The sequence below is a fragment of the Schistocerca serialis genome, chromosome 2 (genome assembly GCF_023864345.2).
Source record: "Schistocerca serialis cubense isolate TAMUIC-IGC-003099 chromosome 2, iqSchSeri2.2, whole genome shotgun sequence".
In the NCBI taxonomy this organism is placed as follows: Eukaryota; Metazoa; Arthropoda; class Insecta; order Orthoptera; family Acrididae; genus Schistocerca; species Schistocerca serialis.
This window is the reverse complement of record NC_064639.1, coordinates 111,092,545-111,118,372: the sequence shown is the minus strand read 5'-3', so window position 1 is coordinate 111,118,372 and position 25,828 is coordinate 111,092,545. Positions and strand designations below refer to the sequence as shown.

The 25,828-nt window shown below is 44.4% G+C and overlaps 1 protein-coding gene across 1 annotated transcript in view; it reads right to left on the bottom strand.

Annotated features, from left to right (window-relative positions):
* Positions 1 to 4,291: 4,291 nt before the first annotated feature.
* Positions 4,292 to 25,828, bottom strand: part of LOC126455760 (corepressor interacting with RBPJ 1-like) — an 85,195-nt gene continuing 63,658 nt past the window's right edge. Inside the window, exon 2 of the mRNA XM_050091526.1 lies at positions 4,292 to 5,192. Coding sequence (XP_049947483.1) covers positions 4,292 to 4,771 — 480 coding nt within the window. The 5' untranslated portion in view covers positions 4,772 to 5,192. The remainder of the gene's footprint in view (positions 5,193 to 25,828) is intronic.

The window sequence follows — 25,828 nt, the reverse complement described above, 5'->3', positions numbered from 1 at the left end:
TATGCCGTCACACGTAAGCTGCAGAAGAAATATTATTGGCCTAAGTTCACGGACAGATTAATATACAGTGCAAGTAGTGTAAAGCGTGACATTGACACTATGCCTTGCAGCTACTTCTATAGTGTCCACGAAAAAAGTGAGAAAGTAAAATGAAGTTTTCTATTCGTATATAAACCGGACTGTCGCATAGACTAAACCCCTCTTTTTATGAAACAGCAGTCTAACGGTGTCTCGTCACGTCCTGGATAACTGCCGCCTCGGAACATAGTCGCTACACGAGCGAATATTCAGAGGGTATTCGAATCTCGGACATAATGACATCCCAGACCTCTCGCCACATAATGGAGGATGGTCATCATTCCTGCCTGAAAACAAATTAAAATCCAATTTCTTTGCTGGTGAAGCCCTGCAGAGTAAATACAGAATTGCACAATATGCCAGGCCCTCGGGCCGCCACCATTACCTTTTGTTGAGAACAGTGTCTCGCTTCGCCTAAGGCTGGTCAAAGTACAGGGTGATTCAAAAAGAATACCACAACTTTAAAAATGTGTATTTAATGAAAGAAACATAATATAACCTTCTGTTATACATCATTACAAAGAGTATTTAAAAAGGTTTTTTTTCACTCAAAAACAAGTTCAGAGATGTTCAATATGGCCCCCTCCAGACACTCGAGCAATATCAACCCGATACTCCAACTCGTTCCACACTCTCTGTAGCATATCAGGCGTAATAGTTTGGATAGCTGCTGTTATTTCTCGTTTCAAATCATCAATGGTGGCTGGGAGAGGTGGCCGAAACACCATATCCTTAACATACCCCCATAAGAAAAAATCGCAGGGGGGTAAGATCAGGTCTTCTTGGAGGCCAGTGATGAAGTGGCTGCGAACAAATGCTTGCTGGATGCGTGCTACATTTTCATCACTCGTTCTCGGCCGTCCAGAACTTTTCCCTTTGCACAAACACCCATCCTCTGTAAACTGTTTATACCAACGTTTAATACACCACCTATCAGGAGGTTTAACACCATACTTCGTTCGAAATGCACGCTGAACAACTGTCATCGATTCACTTCTGCCGTACTCAATAACACAAAAAGCTTTCTGTTGAGCGGTCGCCATCTTAGCATCAACTGACGCTGACGCCTAGTCAACAGCGCCTCAAGCGAACAAATGTACAACTAAATGAAACTTTATAGCTCCCTTAATTCGCCGACAGATAGTGCTTAGCTCTGCCTTTTGTCGTTGCAGAGTTTTAAATTCCTAAAGTTGTGGTATTCTTTTTGTATCACCCTGTATTTGCAGCCGGTAACCAGTCAGTTGTCGGAGGAGCGCCTACCAAACTTCGTGATGTCATTCCAGATCCAGTTGTCAAACGACACTGTTCTCATATTTATTATACAGGGTGTTTCAAAATGCCTGCTAAAGTCTTCTAGGGGTTATAGAAGGAAATTAGCAGAAAATTTTTTTATAAGAAACCCATGTCCGGAAATAGAGCGTTTGGATGTAAAATAAGTTTCAAGGTCACGTCACTTTCGAATTTCTCGTTTCACGGCACTCGCGCAGCGGAGATAATGAGCTCTGACTTGTGTCCTCTTCTGGTGAAATTTGGTGCCAATGCGACATCGTTTACCCACCTTACAACTAACGTGGACTTCTGAGCTATGGTCCTTTTTCCGCAAGTGTTGACATCTTGCTCTTCGAAGCTTAGCTGAGCTCAAAGTGACGTCACAGGCGGCCACGCTTCTGCACCCTTACAGAGGAATGTTGTGGGCACATCGAGCCAAATTTCAAATTTCTGCCTCTCAGTGGGAGACAGTTACAGAGTCTCGAAAAAATGATCCTTTGTGATGCACAGTGTAAATAGTGCCGTGTCCTTCAGAACATGCGGGACACAGCCTACGCAGCGCCGAGCTACCTGTAACCCAGGCCCAGCATAGTTACGTCAGATTCAAGAGAGTTCGCACGTTACAAAGATTACCCTATATTGTAGCGTCTGTGGTGATCTAAATTACGATCCGAAGTTCCGAAGAAACTTTGCATCGTCATTTAGAATATCACAGGCACTGCAATAACGTATTTATCAGCCGACGTCGGGCAAGCGACAGTCAAGTAAAATGTCTTCCCAGTACGTCGATATACATAATGGATGTACGAGTACAGGTTGTAGACGCATGGCTGACGAGATGTAGAAGTTTGGGGTCGGCTGTGAGTCGTGCACGGATATCCAAATGGTAAGGCGACTTCTGGCGTTTAGCGGGAAATCCGGGTTCGAGTCCCGGCCCGGCACAAATTTTCATTGTCGTCATTCCATCCTACAGCTGATAGTTGTGCATATTCGCAATTGCGAGTACATTTAATGTATTACAAAGATTGCGATGTGCATCCTCCGTAAGTCACACAATTAGTTCCCAAGTGGACATCCATCCACCAGTCTTCAATACAAGCAAAGACACGGCTCCACTCACCAGGCACCTCAAAACAATCGTCAGACAGTATCAGCGACTGTCTCAGGTCTCACCCACAGCTGCCGTCAAAAAGAGCCAAACTGGACATCATACAAGTGATGTGAGTCATTGTAAACTGGATTTAGGACTACAACGGTGTTTAAACAGAGATCAGTGGTAGGGAATATTGAACTAAATTGCCACGCATGATGTTCATATTTCAGTTCAGTGCTGTAAAACTTCTTTTAATAAAGCACCGTAAATTCTTTATAATTTGTGTTCCAATCTGTTTTTGTCGGAGTGTTATCCAATCCTATTTGGCCTCATGACGAATCTGTATAGCTACAGCGAGCAAGTAATCCATCTCGTAGCAGCAACTACTGTACTTTGAGTGGTAGGGAAATCTCTACCCTTTATATTTGTATCGTTGACGCCAACTGCATTTGATGAATACACCCGAAAAGGTACGAGAAATACATGGATAGTGTTGACAATGTGTGTGTGTGTGTGTGTGTGTGTGTGTGTGTGTGTGTGTGTGTGTGTGTGTTTTGGGCGGGCGCTCAACGTCGAAGTCATCAGCGCCCTGACACACATGAAAAGAAACGAATGTGGACAAATTTAGTAAAATGGAAGCATACACGCAAAGAAAGCGGGAAAAGATGAAAGATCAGAATGAAATTTTCACTCTGCGGCGGAGTATGCGCTAATATAAAACTTTCCTGGCAGATTAAAACTGTGTGCCGGTCCGAGACTCGAACTCGGGAACTTTGCCTTTCGCGGGCAAGAGTTCTACCAACTGAGCTACCGAAGAACGAGTCACTCCCCGTGCTCACAGTTTTAATTCCTCCAGTACCTCGTCTCCTACCTTCCAATCTTCGCAGAATCTCTCCTGCATATATACATTTACATGCATATATACATTGTATACATTTACATGCATATATACATTGTATATATTTACATGCATATATACGTTGTATGCTGGAGAGCTTCTGCGAAGTTTGGAAGGTAGGAGACGAGGTACTGGAGGAATTAAAACTGTGAGCACGGGGAGTGACTCGTTCTTCGGTAGCTCAGTTGGTGGAGCACTTGCCCGCGGAAGGCAAAGGTCCCGAGTTCGAGTCTCGGTCCGGCACACAGTTTTAATCTGCCAGAAAAAATATCAAGATGAAAAACGTTGTATAAGAAAATAAAACGTAAGGAAAACGAGAAAGGAGCGTCAAGGATGCCGCAGGAAATTGTCACCGACTGGCCACTTACATAAAATATGGACGTGCCAGTCGCCCTGTGAAGAAATTAAGACCCTCTCCCTAAAATCTTGGTAAAAAACATTGGACAAGTCACAGAACTTTAAAACCTTAACCACATTCGTTTGAGTATTTACTAAAATAGGTGGCAGATCCGCCGGCAAGTGAGCCTCGGCCCGCTGGTCAGAAAATAAAACGCAATCCAATAAAACGTGGCGCACAGTGACCTGGACGCCGCAAGCACCACACATTGGAGGGTCCTCTCGCCGGAGCAGGAAGCCATGCGTCATAGGACTGTGGCCTACACGAAGCCGAGTGAAGAGAACCTCGTCCCGTCCCGTCGACGCAGTTTTTGTGACTATTATTTCAAACTGCTGCATAAATTTCTTACAGCATTCACAATAAACATACCGTTTAGTGCATTTCTCTATCGATCTTTGTTTTCGAGATATTTAATTTTGAAATCAGGGAGCCTTTTTCTGGACACCCTGTAGCTATCTGAACTCCTTGCCAGACAACAGTCAAGCGCACACCTAGCAGACTTATACGAAATCTTACTCTGAGTGAAACGGGCTTAGCGAAACGAAATTCAGTGTACTCACAGCCAGCCTTCTTCCAGGGCGACGCTAAGTCGGCAGCGCACGAGCGGCGGCTGCTGGAAGTACACCAACATCCTATGGCCGTCGTCCGCTGGTGACGTGGGGGTCTCGGTGGACGGTGACGACGACGAAGACGAAGAATCTGACGACGTCGACGACGACGCGGCTGAGGATGACGCGGGTGACGACGGAGCCGACGTCACAGACGGCGCTGCCTCCCGCTCCTCTCGCTTTTGCTCGCCGTCGGACGTTTCGGCGTCGGCACGACGCGCCTTCTTCGGGAGCACCATCTGCTCGGCCGAGACGCGCAGCTTGTCCACGACGCGGGCGCACGCCTCCCGCAGCGCGGTCTTGGTGTAGCTGGCCGCCAGCCTGGACGCCGGGTGGACCACCGTCGCCACCAGCACCTTGACCAGGTTCTTGTTCTTCTTCCAGAAGTCGCCAGGTCCGTCCTCCACCGCGCTCGCTTCGGTGTTCATCACAGACGCGGCGCCAGAGGGCCGAAGGAGAGCAGCGGCGCGGTACTACACGCTAATGACTTAATGCGCCGCCGTAATAGTACTCTTGCTGCCGGCACTGGGATCCCGCCGCGCTGATGATATTGTTCTCGGCTGCCTCGCCGACACAAACAGCTCCTGCGGACTCCCTGCGGTGGGCGCTGCGCCGCAGAAGAGGCCGGTAATGATGATGGATCAGTCACACGTACCTCACGGCCGGCGCGCTACCGTTGTAAAGAGCGGCTGCCAGTGGGAGGCTGGGCTGATTAGAAAGACGTGCCACAGCAACAGGGGGCTCCCCGGCAGCTGCTGGATGCGTCGCTGCCGTGCTGCTGGAGGCTGCTCTGGGCGGCTTCTGTGACGGAGCGGTCAGGCTGCGGGCCCCGCGCCAGTGCTTCCGGGCCTGTAGAGGAGAGACGTCAAAAAATGGTACAAATGGCTCTGAGCACTATGGGACTTAACATCTAAGGTCATCAGTTCCCTAGAACTTAGAACTACTTAAACCTAACTAACCTAAGGACATCACACACATCCATGCCCAGGGCAGGATTCGAACATGCGACCGTAGCGGTCGCGCGGTTCCAGACTGCAGCGCCTAGAACCGCATGGCCACCGGGGCCGGCGGAGAGACGTCCAACTAATACAGTCGCTCAGAAAGGCGCGCACAAAATACGACAGCTAGCTGCTGTCTAATAACACTCCACAACGTTTCGTATCACCTATAATGCACAGACCGAAAATGTCGTCTACCGATCTGCCAGAAAATCCTGTTAAGTTTTGATCTTAATTTAAATCGGTAAACGGATCAAAGACATCTGTTGACACAGTTCATGGCCATAATTACAGAACAACAGAGACAAGGCAGAAATAGTAAATTGCTCTTTCAAAAAATATTTCATTTCAGAAAATCGTACAGTGATTTATTCTTTAAATCGTGACAAGAATGTCAAATTGACAGATATAGAAATAATTTGACCGTGGTTTAGGAAATCAACTGAAATTGCTCAAAATAAGGAAGACGACTGGACCTGATGGGGTTCCTAGCCAACTCTGCAAAGAATACGCTAAAGAGCTTGCTCCAGTTATAGCTGCAGTTCACATTAAGAAAAGAGAAACTTGATATTTAGGTTAATGGCTTGAATGATTTACAAAAAAAAAAAAAAAAAAATGGCTCTGAGCACTATGGGGCTCAATTTCTGAGGTCATCAGTCCCCTAGAACTTAGAAGTACTTAAACCTAACTAACCTAAGGACATCACACACATCCATGCCCGAGGCAGGATTCGAACCTGCGATCGTAGCGGTCTCACGGTTCCAGACTGTAGCGCCTAGAACCGCACGGCCACTCTGGCCGGCAATGATTTATAAAAAAAAGTTAAAGATACATCTACATCTACACCTACATCCATACTCCGCAAGCCACCTGACGGAGTGAGGCGGAGGGTACCTTGAGTACCTCTATCGGTTCCCCCTTCTATTCCAGTCTCGTATTGTTCGTGGAAAAGGAAGATTGTCTGTATGCCTCTGTGTGGGCTCTAATCTCTCTGATTTTATCCTCATGGTCTCTTCGCGAGATATACGTAGGAGGGAGCAATATACTGCTTGGCTCCTCGGAGAAGGTATGTTCTCGAAACTTCAACAAAAGCCCGTACCGAGCTACTGAGCGTCTCTCCTGCAAAGTCTTCCACTGGAGTTTATCATCTCCGTAACGCTTTCGCGATTACTAAATGATCCTGTGACGAAGCGCGCTGCTCTCCGTCGGATCTTCTCTATCTCTTCTATCAACCCTATCTGGTACGGATCCCACACTGCTGAGCAGTATTCAAGCAGTGGGCGAACAAGCGTACTGTAACCTACTTCCTTTGTTTTCGGATTGCATTTCCTTAGGATTCTTCCAATGAATCTCAGTCTGGCATCTGCTTTACCGACGATCAACTTTATGTGATCATTCCATTTTAAATCACTCCTAATGCGTACTCCCAGATAATTTATGGAATTAACTGCTTCCAGTTTCTGCCTGCTATATTGTAGGTAAATGATAAGCGATCTTTCTTTCTATGTGTTAGCAGCGCATTACACTTGTCTACATTGAGATTCAATTGCCATTCCCTGCACCATGCGTCAATTCGCTGCAGATCCTCCTGCATTTCAGTACAACTTTCCATTGTTACAACCTCTCGATATACCATAGCATCATCCGCAAAAAGCCTCAGTGAACTTCCGATGTCATCCACAAGGTCATTTATGTATATTGTGAATAGCAACGATCCTACGACACTCCCCTGCGGCACTCCTGAAATCACTCTTACTTCGAAAGACTTCTCTCCATTGAGAATGACATGCTGCGTCCTGTTATCTAGGAACTCCTCAATCCAATCACACAATTGGTCTGATAGTCCATATGCTCTTACGACTGTGGGGAACTGTATCGAACGCCTTGCGGAAGTCAAGAAACACGGCATCTACCTGGGAACCCGTGTCTATGGCCCTCTGCGTCTCGTGGACGAATAGCGCGAGCTGGGTTTCACACGATCGTCTTTTTCGACACCCATGCTCATCCCTACAGAGTAGATTACTAGTCTCCAGAAAAGTCATTATACTCGAACATAATACGCGTTCCAAAATTCTACTACTGATCGACGTTAGACATATAGGTCTATAGTTCTGCACATCTGTTCGACGTCCCTTCTTGAAAACGGGGATGATCTGTGCCCTTTTCCAATCCTTTGGAACGCTACACTCTTCTAGAGACCTACGGTACACCGCTGCAAGAAGGGGGGCAAGTTCCTTCGCGTATTCTGTGTACAATCGAACTGGTATCCCATCAGGCCCAGCACAACAAAGAGAAGGCAGAAATAGTAAATTCCTCTTTCAAAAAATATTTCATTGCAGAATATCGTACAGGGATTTATTCTTTAAATCGTGACAACAACGTCAAATTGACAGCTGTAGAAATAATTTGACCGTGGGTTAGGAAATCGAATGAAATCGCTCAAAATAAGGATGACGACTGGACCTGATGGGGTTCCTAGCCAACTCTGCAAAGAGTACGCTAAAGAACTTGCTCCAGTTCTAGCAGCAGTGCACAGTAAGAAAAAGAAACTTGACATTTAGGTTAATGGCTTGAATGATCTACAAAAAAAAAAAAAAATTGTAGATACAGCTGATTTATCCAGATTTTTGTTAACTTCATACGTAATATATCTACATCAATACTACGAAAGCCGGCTGACGGTTTGTGGTGGAGGTTACGTATCATGTAAAGTACAGCTAGAGGCAGGATACTTGCGATAAAAACCGAAACGCCTATCTACTGAAAATTCGGTCTACCTATCCCACGGAAAATCCTGTTAAGGTTTGACCTTATGTTAAATCAGTAAATGGATCAAAGTCATCTTAGCATACTCTTCGACATCATAATGATATCGAAACGAAGGATTTTGGAAAAACCAACATTCCTCTTACAAAGACGTTGAGGTATTGTAAATAATTTTATTAATTTTTTGTTTTGTCTTTAACACAGTCACTCTTTTGGAAATTTGTGCTAAGGTCCTATGGGTCCAAACTGAGGAAGTCATCGGTCCCTAGGCTTACACACTACTTAATCTATCTGAAACTAACCAACTAAGGACAAAACACACACCCATGCCCGAGGGAGGACTCGAACCTCCGACGGTGGGAGCCGCGCGAACCGGGTCAAGGCGGCCCAGACAACGCGGACAGTCACTTTTCCATGACATAATCAATGACCAACTTCAGACGCTATAATATAAAATAGAAACACTTAAAACATGAAACAAGTGCAATTACAGTCACTAGGACTACTTGTGAGCTTCGTAAAGCGCTGTTAACATGCATACGGTTCATAGCTTTGGGCGGCATTTGATGAACAAGTGTTCATGCGTTGTCAGCTAAACATAAAATCAGAAACCAGGGAATTATGCATATACTCCAAGTGCACTTTTCCTTCCCCAGTCCCGGGTTCGATTCCCGGCGGGGTCAGGGTTTTTCACCTGCCTCAAGATGACTGGGTGTTTGTGCTGCCCTCATCATTTCATCATCATTCCTGAAAGTGGCGAGTTTGGACTGAGTAACGATGGTAATTTGTAAAGGCCCTGATAACCGCGCAGTTGAGCGCCCTACAAACCAATCATCATCATAATCATAATCATCATCATCATCATCATCATCATCATCATCATCATCATCATCATCATCATCATCATCATCATCATCATCATCTCATCATCATTTTCCTTCCACATTGTTTTTGCTAGATGCGAGCGTGTCGCACTGAGCTGTCCGGATAGCTTATGCGCTTGCTAAAATCTACGCATCTAACGCAAACACCTTGCAGCCGAAAGTATAGTGCCAGCGAGCTGCAATGAGCAACTCCCCTGATTGTCCATTCCGTGTCAGCTCTATTAAGTTCATGCGCTGTGGCCTAAACATCTTGCAGCCGGAAGTGCAGCGCCACTGGGCATTGAAAAATATGCCAAAAAGATCTTAATTTGTTCTAAATAGGTTTTACTGTTTTAACGACCTGAATTTACTTTCATATTTGACGAATAACAGATTGACATTTGCGGTATCGATAGCTTCGATGCCACCGCGTAAGTGCAAGTTCTTAGGTTGGTACTACGAGAGTGGAAGATCTTCGCCGACCACAGCGCCCTCTAGCCGGCGCAGTGCAGCTCTACGAGCGCCGCTCCAGATTCAGCCCATTTTGCTCACGAGCAGACGACCAACTAACGTTGTTCCATTTTCATAGTGGGCGAGCCACTACAGACTTTGCCGGTGTTAGCTTTGATACATCCGGCTTCGCACCTACGTGCTCCTCAGTACAAAGTTGTGTATTCATTGTGTCGTGATATAGTAAATCCACTTTTACTTTAACTGCAGTACCGAGGGCAGACCAAGGAGAAGGTACCTGGATTCGGTTAAGAATGATTTTGAAGTAATAGGTTTAACATCAGAAGAGGCACCAATGTTAGCACTGAATAGGGGATCATGGAGGAATTTTATAAGGGGGGCTATGCTCCAGACTGAACGCTGAAAGGCATAATCAGTCTTAAATGATGATGATGATGATGATGATGCAGTACCGAGAGTTGTACCTCACCTGCTCCTTCTAGCTTCCTACATTCGGCCTACCCTTCAGTTTTCAGGAGCAGACCCACGCGCCGACGTCCAGGCGGGATACAAAGCACATAACTGTAACAAGTCTCACATTTTACCGTTTTTACGATTGAAGATTGTCATATAGAGGACGCACGCAAAGATTGGGGAAGAAAAAGTACACACGGTTGAAGGTATATAATTCTCTGATTTCTGATTATACATTTAGTTGGCAACGCATGAATACTTTTTCGTCAAATGCCGCCGATATGTATCAAGCATATGGGCGGCATGTTAATTGCACTTTACTAAGCTCACAACTAGATCTAGTGAAAATAACTGGACTTCTTTCAGGTGTTAATTTAAGTTTTTCTGTTCTCTGTTGCAGCATCTGAAAATGGCCTGTGAATGCCGAAACTGGCTGTGAATGTATCATAAAAAAGTGATTGCGACAAAGCTTAAAGAAAAAGAATGAAGTTTAACGGAGAGAAGGCAGAAATACTAAATTTTGTTTTCCAAAATTTTGTCACTGCAGAATATCGCACTGTGATTCATCCTTTAAATCGTTACAAGAACGTCAAAATGACATATGTGACGTCATAGAGAAAATCGGCTGAAATCGCTCAAAATAAGAAAGACGACTGGACCCGATAGGATTGCTATGCAACTCCACATGGAGTATGCTGAAGAACTTGCTCCCGTTCTAGCAGCAGTGCACCGTAATCTACGTCTACATCAGCACTCCCCAATCCACATGAACGGTGTCTGGCCGAGGATGCTTCTGGTAGCACTATCTGATCCCTCCTTCGTTATTCAATTCGCTAATGGCTCGTGGGGATGAATATTTGTCGGTAAACCTCCGTATTAAATCTTTCTCGAATTTTCTCGTTGTGGACATTTCGCGGGGCGTACGTGAGAGGAGGTAATACGTTTTCCCATTCTTCCTGCAAAGTATTCTCTCTCCCCGCGGTGCACAACGCTTCTCTTGTAGCGTCTGCCACTGCAATTTGTTGAGCACCTCTCCAGTGCTGTAAGCTGTGGATGAAGGAACTGTAATTCATCCTATTCTTCCCATGAATCTCAATCTCGCAACTGCTTTTTCCTACTATTTGGTTTATGTGGTCATTCTATGTGAAGTATCTCTGGATAGTTACTCCTAGACATTTTATTGTAGGTGCTCTTTCCAGCAATTTGTCATCAGTGATGTAGCTATACAGTAGCGGATTTGTATTCCTATGTATGCACAATATGTCATTTAGGTTCAGGGTCAACTGCCAGAGCCTGCACCAGTCATCAGTCCTCTGTAGGTTCCTCTGCACATCATTAGTGTCTTCTGGCGCTGCTACGTTTTATACGCAAACGCATCATCCACAGCCCTAAAGAGCTTCCGACGCCTTGTACTGGATCATTTATATACAGTGTAAACAGTAAAGGACGCCGAACGAGGTGGCGCAATGGTTAGCACACTGGACTCGCATTCGGGAGGACGACGGTTCAAACCCCCGTCCGGTTATCCTGATTTAGGTTTCCCGTTATTTCCCTAAATCGCTCCAGGCAAATGCCGGAATGGTTCCTTTAAAGTGCACGGCCGACTTCCTTCCCCGTCCATACCTAATCCGATGAGACCGATGACCTCACAGTTTGGTCTCCTCCCCCCAAATCAACCCAAGCCCCAACAGTAAAAGTCCCATCACAGTTCCTTGGGGCACCCACGAAATTACTGTCACAGTTACCTATTTTGCTCCGTCAAGAGCGACGTGTTGTATTTTGTTTGTGAAGAAGTCTTGAATCAATTCGTAAATTACAATGAAACACGAGTGCAAACGCGCGAGGAAAGAAAACGATTGAGAAAATCTTATAAAAATTACGGAGGAAATATACTTTAAAAGACTGTTTTGCGAATCCCTATGACAATGAAACAGAGAGTAAAGTGTTATTTTGTGTAACACCGGACGTTTTTCTATTTTAAAAGCGAGAAATATAACGTGTTGCATTTTTTATTTAATTTTATTACGTATAAAGTTACGTTTACAAAGCCCGCTCGGCTAGCAGCGCGGTCTAACGCGCTGAATCCCGGGCGGGAAGGCGTGCCGGTCCCCGGCACGAATCCGCCCGGCGGACTAGTGTCGAGGTCCGGTGTGTCGGCCTGTCTGTGGATGGTTTTTAAAGCGGTTTGGCACCTACCTTCGCCAATGCGGGCTGGTTCCCCTTATTCCGGCTCAGTTACACTGTGTCGGCGACTGCTGCGCAAACACCGTTACCACGTACGCGTACACCATCATTACTCTACCATGCAATCATTTTGGGTTACACTCGTCTGGTATGAGACGTTCCCGAGGAGGGGGACGGGAGAAGGATTGGGGGGGGGGGGGGAGGGAGGGGGTGTCCACTGGGGGCCGAATCGCACAATACCCCTGGGTTCGGTGTGGGGCGGCGGTGAGGTGGGTGGACTGCTGTAGTCTGTTGTGGGGCTGTGAACCACTGAGGGCTACGGCGGGACGAAGCCTCTCCGTCGTTTCTAGGTCCCCGGTTCAATACATATACACATACATACGTCTACAAAAATTTGTAGAAATCAGCTCCACCTTCACTTTTTTTGCAAATCATACATTCACGCCATTAACCTAATCATCCAATTTACATTTTATTGTATTACACGCGAAGCTCCTGTTTCAGAATAACACAGGTGTATTCTGTGGCAACTGTTGCACTTCTGCTCTTTAATTTCTGTCCTTTACATCTCAAACCGATCACATACAACGATGTCCTGCAGAAAGAATTAAAATGAGTTTATGCTATTTAAAAATAAATATATATACATCTAAAGTTTGTGGATATGGAATTTACACTCGTTTTATTACTTTTCCTGTATCGATCTGAGCCGCCTGTGGACTGCGTACCGGTATCTAACTACTTCGGATTTAACTTTATTTCCCCAACAATTTTTCATTCGATGAGGGTGATATGTTCTGGAACTTCTGATCAAATCGCTCTAGTTTTCTTTTTTGGTTCTCTCAGGAGATGGGAATCTAAAACCTCCTTGTGAAAATATCTCTGTTCAGAATTTCATTTTCTTCAATCTTCATCTCTTTCAGATCATTTGTGATTTCTTCGAGCCACAAGCACCGTTAGGTTTTTTTTCCAATTGATACGTTCAAAAATTCTCCTGTATACCCTTTTTTTCATTCGTGGGAACGAAATGACCTTAAAACATCAGTCCACGTTTTCTCATCGTTTCTGTAGTTTTCAGTCTCTCCGACTGTTTTAAGACACCTTTTTCTCACGAACGAGTAGACGTATCAAGTTAAAATTTATGTGCATACTAAGGTCTACTGTCCCTTGACGGTGAAAAAACTTTAAACTTGTAAGTCAATACAAGCAAAAGACACGCTCATTTTTTATTCTTGCAAAGGCGCTCATTAAAACCTGTACAATACTTCTAGTTGATCCAGGATCATGAAATTTGGCAAGAAGCGAAAAAACACGAAAATTGTTCATCTGTAATCATATTAGTTAAATACCACATTTTTCCATTAGAAACTTAGACTGCATTCGTAATCCGTGAAGAATCTTAGGATCTACTGCAGGAATTTTGACCTGGTTTTCAGTAGTAGACAGAGTAACTCATTAAGAAGGCCCATGTATATAATTTACAAATATTTCGTGCTATTTGGCTGAGCTACGCTTAGATGAAGTCCCCTGTCACTGTGAAAACGATGCCTTTGACACCGAGCGGAGGTAGGCAGAAAGCCACTCGACTACCGCACCACGCCGGCGATAACATCGCAGCCCCTTTACGAGCTGCTCACACTGCATACAAACAACAGTACCTGACGGTTTATGAGTGCGACACGTATGGCATCTGTAATCGTTCAGAGCAAAGTAATGCTGGTAACTGATGGAAGATCGCTCTTCCATTGTTTAGTATGAGGTACCGATAGACCATAAAACATCCGCTGAAGCATTCCACGGAACAATTCGACATTTGCGTAACAATAGCCCTTCTCTGGAGACTTCCGTCAAATTTTATCAGTAATCGCGACAGGGACGAGAGAAGACGAAGTCAACGCATCTGCAGTTGCCAATTTTCATAGCACCTTAATAAAATTCTAAAATTGATAAAATAAACGACAAATTACAATAGCGAATGGGAAATTACGGATAAACTTAGAATTAAATATTCTCTACAGTCTTAGAATCTCTGAAACCAATATCTTGACAGTATTTATATCGGTAACAGATGAAAATCGCCTAGGTTATCGATTCTCTGCATGGATGAACTGTCTATATATAGGATGACAATTACTGAATTTTGTGAAAAAAACGTAAATTAGTTGGAAACTATCGCGTGCATGTATTTTATTCAATACGTTAACGTCTTTACCAATATTCGGATTTAGGCTATGACATGTTCGGTGTGCCCTCCACCATTGGCGATGATGTGTCGCAGACGAATGGTGAAATTCTGCATGACCCGCTGAAGTATCGGAAAACTGACGCTCTCCATGACATCCAGAACAGCTGTTTACAACTCAGCAATGGTTTTGGGGTTATTGCTGCACACCTTCCCCTTAATACAGTCTCACAAAAAGGAGTTGCATGTGTTGAGATCCGGGGAATATGCAGGCCAATCGGGGCCGATGCCAGTGGCCTCTGGGTAGCCCAGTTAAGAATGAAGTCCCCAAAGTGCTCCTCCAGCACATCAAACGATCCACTGCTTCGATCGGATCGAGCTCTGCCTTGCATCAACCACATCTTGTCGAAATCAGGGTCACTTCGGATAATGGGGATGAAGTCATCTTCCAACACCTTCACGTACAGTTGGGTACTCACCGTGCTGACAAGGAATATCGCACCGATTATTCCGTGACTGGACATTGGACACCATACAGTCACCCCTTGAGGGTGAAGAGATTTCTCGATCGCGAAATGTGGATTCCCAGTCCCCCAAATGCACCAATTTTGATTACTGACGAACCGATCCAAATGAAAGTGGGCTTCGTCGTAAAGCAAACCATAATGCGCGTACTAATTCCAATCGTGCCACACGGCCAACCGTGCAGTTTGAACGTTCTAACGCAAACTGTTCACAAGTTATGACGATTTTATTTCACATAACTGTCACCCTTAAGTTTGTACGGAAACGTCGGAGCGTGAGAAACTGGCACTTGTCCGGTTTTTTCTATTTTTCGTTGTTGTTGTTGTTGTTGTTGTTGTTGTTGTTGTGATCTTCAGTCCAGACACTGGTTTGATGCAGCTCTCCATGCTACTCTATCCTGTAGAACCTTCTTCATCTCCCAGTACCTACTGCAACCTACAAGCTTCTGAATATGCTTAGTGTATTCATCTTTTGGTCTCCCTGTACGATTTTTACCGTCCACGCTGCCGTCCAAAACTAAATTGGTGATTCCTTGATGCCTCAGAACATGTCCTACCAACCGATCCCTTCTTCTAATCAAGTTGTGCCACAAATTTTCTATTTTTCGTTGTTGTTGTTGTGGTCTTCAGTCCTGAGACTGGTTTGATGGAGCTCTTCATGCTGCTCTATCCTGAGCAAGCTTCTTCATCTCCCAGTACCTACTGCAGCCTACATCCTTCTGAATCTGCTTAGTGTATTCATCTCTTGGACTCCCTCTACGATTTTTACCCTCCACGCTGTCCTTCAATACTAAATTGGTGATCCCTTGATGCCTCAGAATATGTCCTACCAACCAGTCCCTTCTTCTCGTCAAGATGTGCCACAAACTCCTCTTCTCCCCAATTCTATTCAATACCTCCTCATTAGTTATGTGATCTACCCATCTAATCTTCAGCATTCTTCTGTAGCACCACATTTCGAAAGCTTCTCTTCTTGTCCAAACTATTTATGCTGTTAACAAATGTCTCTTCTTCCGAAACGCTTTCCTTGCCATTGCCAGCCTACATTTTATATCCTCTCTACTTTGACCATCATCAGTTATTTTCTTCCCCAAATAGCAAATCTCGTTTACTACTTTAAGTGTCTCATTTCCTAATCTAATTCCCTCACAATCGCCCGATTTAACTCTACTACATTCCATTATCCTCGTTTTGCTTTTGTTGATGTTAATCTTATATACTCCTTCCAAGAAGCTGTCCATTCTGTTCAACTGCTGTTCCAAGTCCTTTGCTGCCTCTGAAAGAATTACGATGTCATCGGCGAACCTCAAAGTTTTTATTTCTTCTCCATGGATTTTAATGCCTGCTCCGACCTTTTCTTTGGTTTCCTTTACTGCTTGCTCAATATACAGATTGAATAGCATCGGGGATAGACTACAACCCTGTCTCACTCCCTTCCCAACCACTGCTTTCCTTTCATGCCCCTCGACTCTTATAAGTGCTATTTTTCGTGTCTTAGTCGAATTCCCGTGAAATAATATGAGAAATCTCTTTGGGAGCCATGCCAGAATGCTCGGATGGAGTTCGGAAACACAGCCGTTTCGATGACGAATGTACTTTCAACAGAAGAGCCACCTCGTATGGTTGCAGCTTAGCGAGTACGTTTCAGCGAGAGGGCGGCGCATCCCAGCGGCGCCGTGGCCGACATTCGGCGACCTGGTGTGCGTGTCGCGAGAGCAGGGGCGGGCTTCGCGGCGGCCGCCCCCGGAATGTGGGCTACGGTGACGCAACCAGGATGTGATCCGGCGAGCAGCGCGCCCCGCCCTCGGGACACGAAGCTGCCAGGCGCTCGGCACCGCCGCTGTCTGTCGCCTCCTATCCTTCCCTCCAGACCCCGGTAACCCAACTGCGGAATATAATACCAGCTTTACAACTCGATTAAAAAAAAATCCTAGCAAACAGAACACAGGAAATGCTGAAGGTAGCGTAGATAAAACGTAAGGAGAAACGGTTGTCTACACTGAAGAACGAAAGAAACTGGTACACCTGCCTAATATCGTGTTAGGGCCCCCGCCAGCTCGTAGAAGTGCCGCAACACGACGTGGCATGGACTCCACTAATGTCTGAAGTAGTGCTGGAGGGATCCATGCCGGCCGCGGTGGCCGAGCGGTTCTAAGCGCTTCAGTCCGGAACCGTGCGACTGCTACGGTCGCAGGTTCGAATCCTGCCTCGGGCATTGACGTGTGTGATGTCCTTAGGTTAGTTAGGTTTAAGTAGTTCTAAGTTCTAGGGGACTGATGACCACAGATGTTAAGTCCCATAGCGCTCAGAGCCATTTGAACCATTTTTTGAGGAACCCATCAACCCTGCATAGCTGTCCATAAATGCGTAAGACTACGAGGGAGTGGAGATCTCTTCTGAACAGCACGTTTCAGACATCCCCAGATATGCTCAATAATGCTCATGTCTGGGGAGTTTGGTGGCCAGCGGAAGAGTTCAAACTCAGAAGAGTGTTCCTGGAGCCACTCTGTAGCAATTCTCGACGTGTGGGGTCTACCATTGTCCTGCTGAAATTGCCCAAATACGTCGGAATGCACAATGTACCTGAATGCAGGTGATCAAACAGGATGCCTACGTACGTGTCACCCGTCAGAATCGTATCTGGAAGTTTCGGGGGTCCCATACCACTCCAACTGCATACGTCCCACACCGTTACAGAGACTCCACCAGCTTGAACAGTCCCCTGCTAAAATGCAGATTCCATGGATTCATGAGGTTGTCTCCATACCCGTACATGTCCATCCGTTCGATACAATTTCAAACGAGACACGTCCGACCAGGCAACATGTTTCCAGTCATCAACAGTCCAATGTCGGTGTTGACGGGCCCAGGCGAGGCGTAAAGCTTTGTGTCGTCCATTCATTGAGGGAACACGAGTAGGCCTTCGGCTCCGAAAGCCCATATCGGTGATATTTCGTCGATTGGTTCGCACGCTGGCAGTTGTTGATGGCCCAGCATTGAAATCTGCAGCAATTTTGCGGAAGGGTTACTCTTGTGTCACGTTCAACGATTCTCTTCAGCTGTCGTTGGTCCGGTTCTTGCAGGATCTTTTTCCGGCCGTAGCGATGCCGGAGATTCGATTTTTTACAGGGTTCCTGATATTCACAGTACACTCGTGAAATAGTCGTACAGGGAAATCCCCACTTTATCGCTACTTCGGAGATGCTGTGTACCGTCGCTCGTGCGTCGACTATAACACCATGTTGTCCAAACTCACTTAAAACTTGATGACCTGCAACTGTAGCAGCAATAACCGCACTAACATCTGCGCCAGACACTTGCTGTTCCCGACCACAGTGCCGTAATATGCAGATTTAAAATTCTCTGTCTTTTAATACTCAGGCCTATACCAGTTTCTTTGAAGCTTCAGTGTATAACTGTCACAGGAAACAGAATCAATTGTAAGAGTTAAAAGATAAGATAGGGAAGCTCTAGTTGAGAAGCCATGAGACACAATCCCTCATGCCAAACAGTCTGTGCACTGAGCACTGACTAGGGAATGGTCCAGTCCGATATGTCGAAACCTATCCCGTAATTTTTCACACATTGAAAATACACCGGAAGAAACGCACTGTAGAACTTTTTCTGCTAAGACGCAGAGCAATTATTTAAAAAATGTTGAAGCTAACTCAGGTTTGCGTCACGAAGAACAGCTTGTAACAGCAGTTTACACAGCTCTTTCTGTCTAGCACGCGAATCGGCGCCAAGTCCAAAACGCACACACGCCAATTTTAAACACTTAAACCTTACCAAGAATGTCTCGAATCACGAATTTTTTGAACAACTTCCAGTTCATATCGACGGCTGAACTTTTGTAGATGTAGTTCTTACACGACCGGCAGTGCCTGATGTTACATTATAGACGACTTCCATCGATTAGGACTTGAATTTGTTGACATGAAATATTTTATAATAATACCTCTAGCACAATTCTTATGATAATTTTTCAGTGATGTGTATTTTGCTTATAATGAAGCAGTTCCTTGTTTATTCCTGTAGTCGCCATAAATATGCGAAGTGTCTACTGGACAAAAATTTCCTTACACCAGGCACACGTAATAATTCTTTTATTAATGCTTTCAGGCACTTCAGTCATTGTTAGTCTTATTTAGACCCAGCTGGAATGGTGTAAGAAATAGTCGTGACTAGTGTTCTGCATATTGTCCTGCATACTAGGCATACTCGATAAAACTCGTAAAATGTGGTGACGTAAATTGGCAATGCAGAAATTACTGAAGTTTAACAGTACTCTTCCGCTAACCTGAAATGACAAAGAGCTATGGGAAATTATGTTGTCTGACAATTTTCTGAAAATTTCTAGGCCAAGATTCCAACAAAAGCAACGAATTCAACATTTTTGCAACTATACAGTCCTAACTATCCTTGATGTTACTAAAAACAGATATGAAACTGCGGAAACAGTAATCCACTGATACTCGTCACTGTTTTATAACATGTCAGAGCATTCATAGACAGCACAAACGAATCTGCTTTTTTCGCTCCAAATGATGAAGTGTAGTCTGCACACAGTTCTTGCACAAAACCTGACTGATGTTTTTGTACGAAACATTTTAGGGGATAACAAGCAGCTTCGTGCTCACGTCAGCTACGGCTTTCTCTGTACTGCAGTACCTATTAATGACATCTGATCTAAACTTTTACTTGAGGTAAACTTTGTAATTTTGAGACTTACTGTTTTTTCTATAATATCCTGAATCTGTTTAATTAGGTCTAAGAAGCCTGGAAGTCACCAGTGTTCATCTCACTTGCAATTCAGAGTGCCCAGTCTCATAGATCTTGCTTTGCCACAGTGGTCTGACTCTCACGAACAGTTCTAAATCTTCCGAACAGTTTTTCCTTCTCATTTTTGCAAGTCTCATTTTGGCGCATATTTCGTATTTCGTGTAAATATTTCTTCCATTTATACGGTTTTTGTTCACATTTACGAAAGGTAAACGGCCTTGTCACTGCTTACGTATATGCATTTTCTCCCTCCTTTGTTTAAACAAAAATTTATAGCCTTTTCTTTCTCACTGGAAGTTATTAAGGTAAACTTCTTTTTTTTTGGGGGGGGGGGGGGGGGCTTGAAAGTTGCTCTGTTTTTGTTCTGGGCTTTATTTACCACACGAATCATCGTTCGAGACATTTCCTGTTTCCTCTAATGTTTCCACAATTTCTCACGAAAGAGAGAAAGCATTCAAATGAATGTCCACGAAATTAACTAATAAATAATAGACATGTAGGTCTTCAGAAGAATTAGGTAATTTCGATTGCATACCACATTCTTCATATTTCATCTTTGCAAGGTTTAAAACATTAATTGGATTCCACGTTACTGTGAAACTGTGGAACCAGCACAAAGACAAATGCTATTAGCAAGCATATATCGCAAAGAAAATTAATTCAGTCTTATGTCCACTCATAAAACTTAGAAATACTGCCAAGGGCTAGTTTGCTAATTATTATGGATATTAAATGAATTTCAAATTTGAGCAAATATAGACCGTGAACACTTGTTAGAAAATTCATCAACAGAAACTGAAATTCACTTTACAAACTGCAATCGCATTTGTCATGTTACCTGTTTATGGATGTGGCGTCAATCAAAGATAGCGACTGCCCTCTAGCGCATGTGCTGTCTGCTTCAGTTACTGCAGGGGTGTACACCCCTCCAGCTGCCTGGGGAGCGACGAATTTGACAATGTTCAACATTAAAAAAAATTGCAGTGTGTCTTAGCAGCTAAAATTTTGACCTTACATTTCTTTCCTGCACAAAAAATTTGAGGACAGGTTTCGACATGTCGGCTTGGGCCATTCCCTTGTTAGATGACATGGCATATTGGAGTCAGAATTCAAAAGAGCTTGAAAGAGTTCAGATCAAATAAGGCAGAAGGTATAGACAACATTTCATCTCAGATTATAAAATCATTGGGGGAAGTAGCTCACAGACGAGTGTTCAAGTTTACGTGTAGAATCTATGAGAATGGCGACATACCATCAGACTTTCGGAAATACATCATCGATAAAACTCCGCAGATAACTTAGATAGATACGTGAGAAAACTATCGCATAATCAGCTTTACAGCTCACGTATTCAAGCTGCTGACAAAAATAATGTAAGGAGAATGGAAAAGAAGACAGGCGATCTGTTAGATGACGATTAGTTTAGCTTTAGGAAAGGTAAAGGCGTCGTAGAGGCAGTTCTGACGCTGTAATTAAACCTGGAAGCAGGACTTAATAAAAATCTAATTACTCATAGGGTCCATCGACCTGGAAATGACATTAGACAGTATAGTGTAAGATCTTCAAAATTCTTAGATAATTAACTGTAAGTTTTAGGAAGAGACTGATAATATACAATACATATAAAAACCAAGAAGCAACAGTAACAACAGAAGAATAGGAACAAAGTTCTCAGATTACAAAAGGTGTAAGACAGGGGGCAGTTGCTTCCATAAAACATCTAAGAGCATGCGTATTGAGCGATTTGAAGTGGAACGACCACATAAATTAATCGCGGGTAAGGCAGATGCCAAATTGAGATTCATTGGAAGAATCCTCCAGGAAATATAGCCCATCAACAAAGGCGGTAGGTTACCAAAGACTCTTTCGACCATTACCTGAATACTGGCGTCAGTCTGCGATCCTTACTACATACTACTGATAGAGGAAATAGAGAAGATCCAAAGAAGGGCAGCAAGTTTCGTTACAGGTTCACTCAGCAAACGCGAAAGCGTCATCAGAGATACTGAGACAACTCCAGTGCCAGACGCTGCAAGAGAGGCGTTCTGCATCACGCTGTGTTCTACTGCCACAGTTCCGAGAGCGTACGTTCCTGCAAGAGTCAACCAACATACTTCTGCCGCCTACGTACAACTTGAGTAGAAACCATGAAGATAAAATCATAGAGGTTCGAGCCCACACAGAGGATTATCACCAGTCTTTTTTCCCACGAACCACACATGACTGGGAAAGAGTAATGTGGCTTGCGGGGTGTAGATATAGATGTAGATGAAGCTGTAGTCTTTCAGGCCGTAGATGAGAGTGCTATACCTCAGGACACTTTTCAAACTGTCGCCTCTATCCAGCGTGCATGGATGCCTCTGAGCACTATGGGACTTAACATCTGTGGTCATCAGTCCCCTAGAACTTAGAACTACTTAAACCTAACTAACCTAAGGACATCACACACGTCCATGCCCGAGGCAGGATTCGAACCTGCGACCGTAGCGGTCGCGCGGTTCCAGACTGAAGCGCCTAGAACCGCTCGGCCACCCCGGCCCGCGCGTGCATGGAAAAATGGCGCTATCCAAAACCGGCGCCGACGAAACTGTGGTGCACCACAGACCGTAGGTAAAAGGGGTGAACGACTGCTGCGGAGATCTTTACGGGGGAGCAGAATGTAACTCTTGAGCAAGTGACCGCCCAAATGAATCGAGGGGCTACCAATACTTCCCTTCATCTACATCTACATCTACATGATTACTCTGCAATTGACATTTAAGTGCTTATTTTATGTTGATGAACATTCCTACCTATGTAGGTTGGGGTCAACAAAATATTTTCGCATTCGGAAGAGAAAGTTGGTGACTGAAATTTCGTAAATAGATCTCGCCGCGATGAAAAACGTCTTTGCTTTAATAACTTCCATCCCAACTCGCGTATCATATCTGCCACAATCTCTCCCCTATTACGTGATAATAGAAAACGAGCTGCCCTTTTTTGCACCCTTTCGATGTCCTCCGTCAATCCCACCTGGTAAGGATCCCACACCGCGCAGCAATATTCTAACAGAGGACGAACGAGTGTAGTGTAAGCTGTCTCTTTAGTGGACTTGTTGCAACTTCTAAGTGTCCTGCCAATGAAACGCAACCTTTGGCTCGCCTTCACCACAATATTATCTATGTGGTCTTTCCAGCTGAAGTTGTTCGTAATTTTAACACACAGGTACTTAGTTGAATTGACAGCCTTGAGAATTGTACTATTTATCGAGTAATCGAATTCCAACGGATTTCTTTTGGAAACTCGTGTGGATCACCTCACACTTTTCGTTATTTAGCGTCAACTGCCACCTGCCACACCATACAGCAATCTTTTCTAAATCGCTTTGCAACTGATACTGGTCTTCGGATGACCTTACTAGACGGTAAATCAGAACATCATCTGCGAACAACCTAAGAGAACTGCTCAGATTGCCACCCAGGCCATTTATATAGATCAGGAACAGCAGAGGTCCCAGGACGCTTCCCTGGGGATCACCTGATATCACTTCAGTTTTACTCGATGATTTGCCATCTATTACTACGAACTGCGACCTTCCTGACAGGAAATCACGAATCCAGTCGCACAACTGATACCCCATAGGCCCGCAGCTTGATTAGAAGTCGCTTGTGAGGAACTGTGTCAAAAGCTTTCCGGAAATCCAGAAATACGGAATCAACCTGAGATCCCCTGTCGATAGCGGCCATTACTTCGAGCGAATAAAGAGCTAGCTGCGTTGCACAAGAACGATGTTTTCTGAAACCATGCTGATTACGTATCAATAGATCGTTCCCTTCGAGGTGATTCATAATGTTTGAATACAGTATATGCTCCAAAACCCTACTGCAAACCGACGTCAATGATATAGGTCTGTAGTTTGATGGATTACTCCTACTACCCTTCTTAAACACTGGTGCGACCTGCGCAATTTTCTAATCTGTAGGTACAGATCTATCGGTGAGCGAGCGGTTGTGTATGATTGCTAAGTAGGAAGCTATTGTATCAGTGTAATCTGAAAGGAACCTAATCGGTATACAATCTGGACCTGAAGACTTGCCCGTATCAAGCGATTTGAGTTGCTTCGCAACCCCTAAGGTATCTACTTCTAAGAAACTCATGCTAGCAGCTGTTCGTGTTTCAAAGTCTGGACTATTCCATTCGTCTTCCCTGGTGAAGGAATTTCGGAAAACTGCGTTCAATAACTCAACGACCGTTTAGCGAACGTTGCTGCATATGGATCTCCGCAACAGGCGCCTGGTTATTGCACCAATATTGACTGCTGTTCATCAGCGACGAAGGGGGGAATTTTCATGTCAGGTTCATCGGCAACCGAGAGTGGAATCTGCGCGCAATTATCGCAACTGAACGTGCACTGAGTGGCGACAGGGGGCCTTTCCAGATGACTCACGCTTTATGGTCCATCGATTGGCTTGTACGTCTGAAAACACAAGAAGAGAACACTACCGTCTGGGGAATGTTTTCGCGGCATTCCCTGAGTGATATCGTCATTCTGACGGCACAGTGGTTCAGCACAAGTATGAATCTATGGGGACCACGGTTCCTCCTTCATCCAGTTTATTTTTCCTCGTCACGATGGCATCGACCAGCAGGACAATGCAACGTGTCACACAGCTCGCAGTGTACGTGATGATCCGAAGAGCGCCAATATGAGTTTACTGTGGCCCCTGTCCACCAACTGCGCTGTGTGCAGTCTGTGGCTGGTTGGACTCATTGTTGGAATATTCGCTTGTGTAGAGTTGGGCAGTTGGATGTGAACAGCCCGTAGCGTTGGGAAGTTGGAGGTGAGCCGCCAGCAGTGGTCGATGTGGGGAGAGAGATGCCAGAGTTTTGAGAGGTTACTATGAGCGGACGATCTGAACGTGTGTCCGTCAGAAAAATGAAATTTGTAAGACTGGATGTCATGAACTGATACATATATTATGACTTTTGAACACTATTAAGGTAAATACATTGTTTGTTCTCTATCAAAATCTTTCATTTGCTAACTATGCCTATCAGTCGTTAGTGACTTCAGTAGTTACAATGTTTTATTTAGCTGGCAGTATTGGCGCTCGCTGTATAGCAGTAGTTCGAATATCGAAGATTTTTGTGAGGTAAGTGATGAAAGGTATAGGTCATTGTCAGTCAGGGCCATTCTTTTGTAGGGATTACTGAAAGTCAGATTGCGTTACGCTAAAAATATTGAGTGTCAGTTTAGTGATGATTAGAATCAGTAAAGAGAGAACTGGCTGAGTACGTTCAATTTTGCTCAGATGTTTGAAAATCAAATAACGTAAGAGTGTTACCAGCACAGTCTTTATTTACATTCAAAGGGGTAGTTTCATCTTTCTTTTCATTCAAAGGGGACGTTTCATCATTTATGTGGCTGGACACTGTAAAATGTCACTGGACTGAAGTACCGACAAAAACATCATTTCTTCTTATTTAAACTATCCTCTAGGTACAACACAATTAGGTACAACACTCTCCTTTACTGTACATCGAAGCCGCAATGATGGAAACAAAAGTGTGGGATTAAAATTCAGGGAGAAAGGATATCGCTGATAGGATTCGCTGACGACGTTGCTATCATCACTGAAAATGAAGAAGAGCTTCAGGAGCTGCTGAATGGAATAAGCCATCTAATGAGTACCGAATATGAGCTGAGCCAATGAAAAAGAAAGTAAAGAGGAGTAGTAGGATGGAAATTAACGACAAGCTAGGATCAAATACAGCTTAAATGTGAGAAAAACATTTCCGAGACAATACACTTGAAGCACAGCATTGTATGATAGCGAATCGTGGACAATGGGGAAACAGCAACAGAAGAGAATCGAAGAGGTCGAGATGTCGTAGCTGCAGAAGAATGTTGAAAATTATGTGAACTGATGAGGAAAGATGAAGTTCTCCGAAGTAACAGAGAGGAATGAACATGTGAAAACCACTGTTACGAAGAAATAACAAGATGACATGTCATGTGTTAAGACACCGGGGAATAATTAACATGGTAGTAGAGGAACTGATAAGAAATGAGGAGGTCCTTTCCTACGTATATCTGGCAAAAGGAGACCTTGAAGGTAAAATTAGAGAGATTCACACGGAGGCTTATCAACAAACATTCTTCTCTCAAAACATTAGCGATTGGAATGGGAAAAAGGGGAAATGACAGTGGGGCACAGACTATAAAGTGACTGACTTAAGATTCATAGGAAGATGCTTAAGGAAAGGTAACTCATCCGTGGAG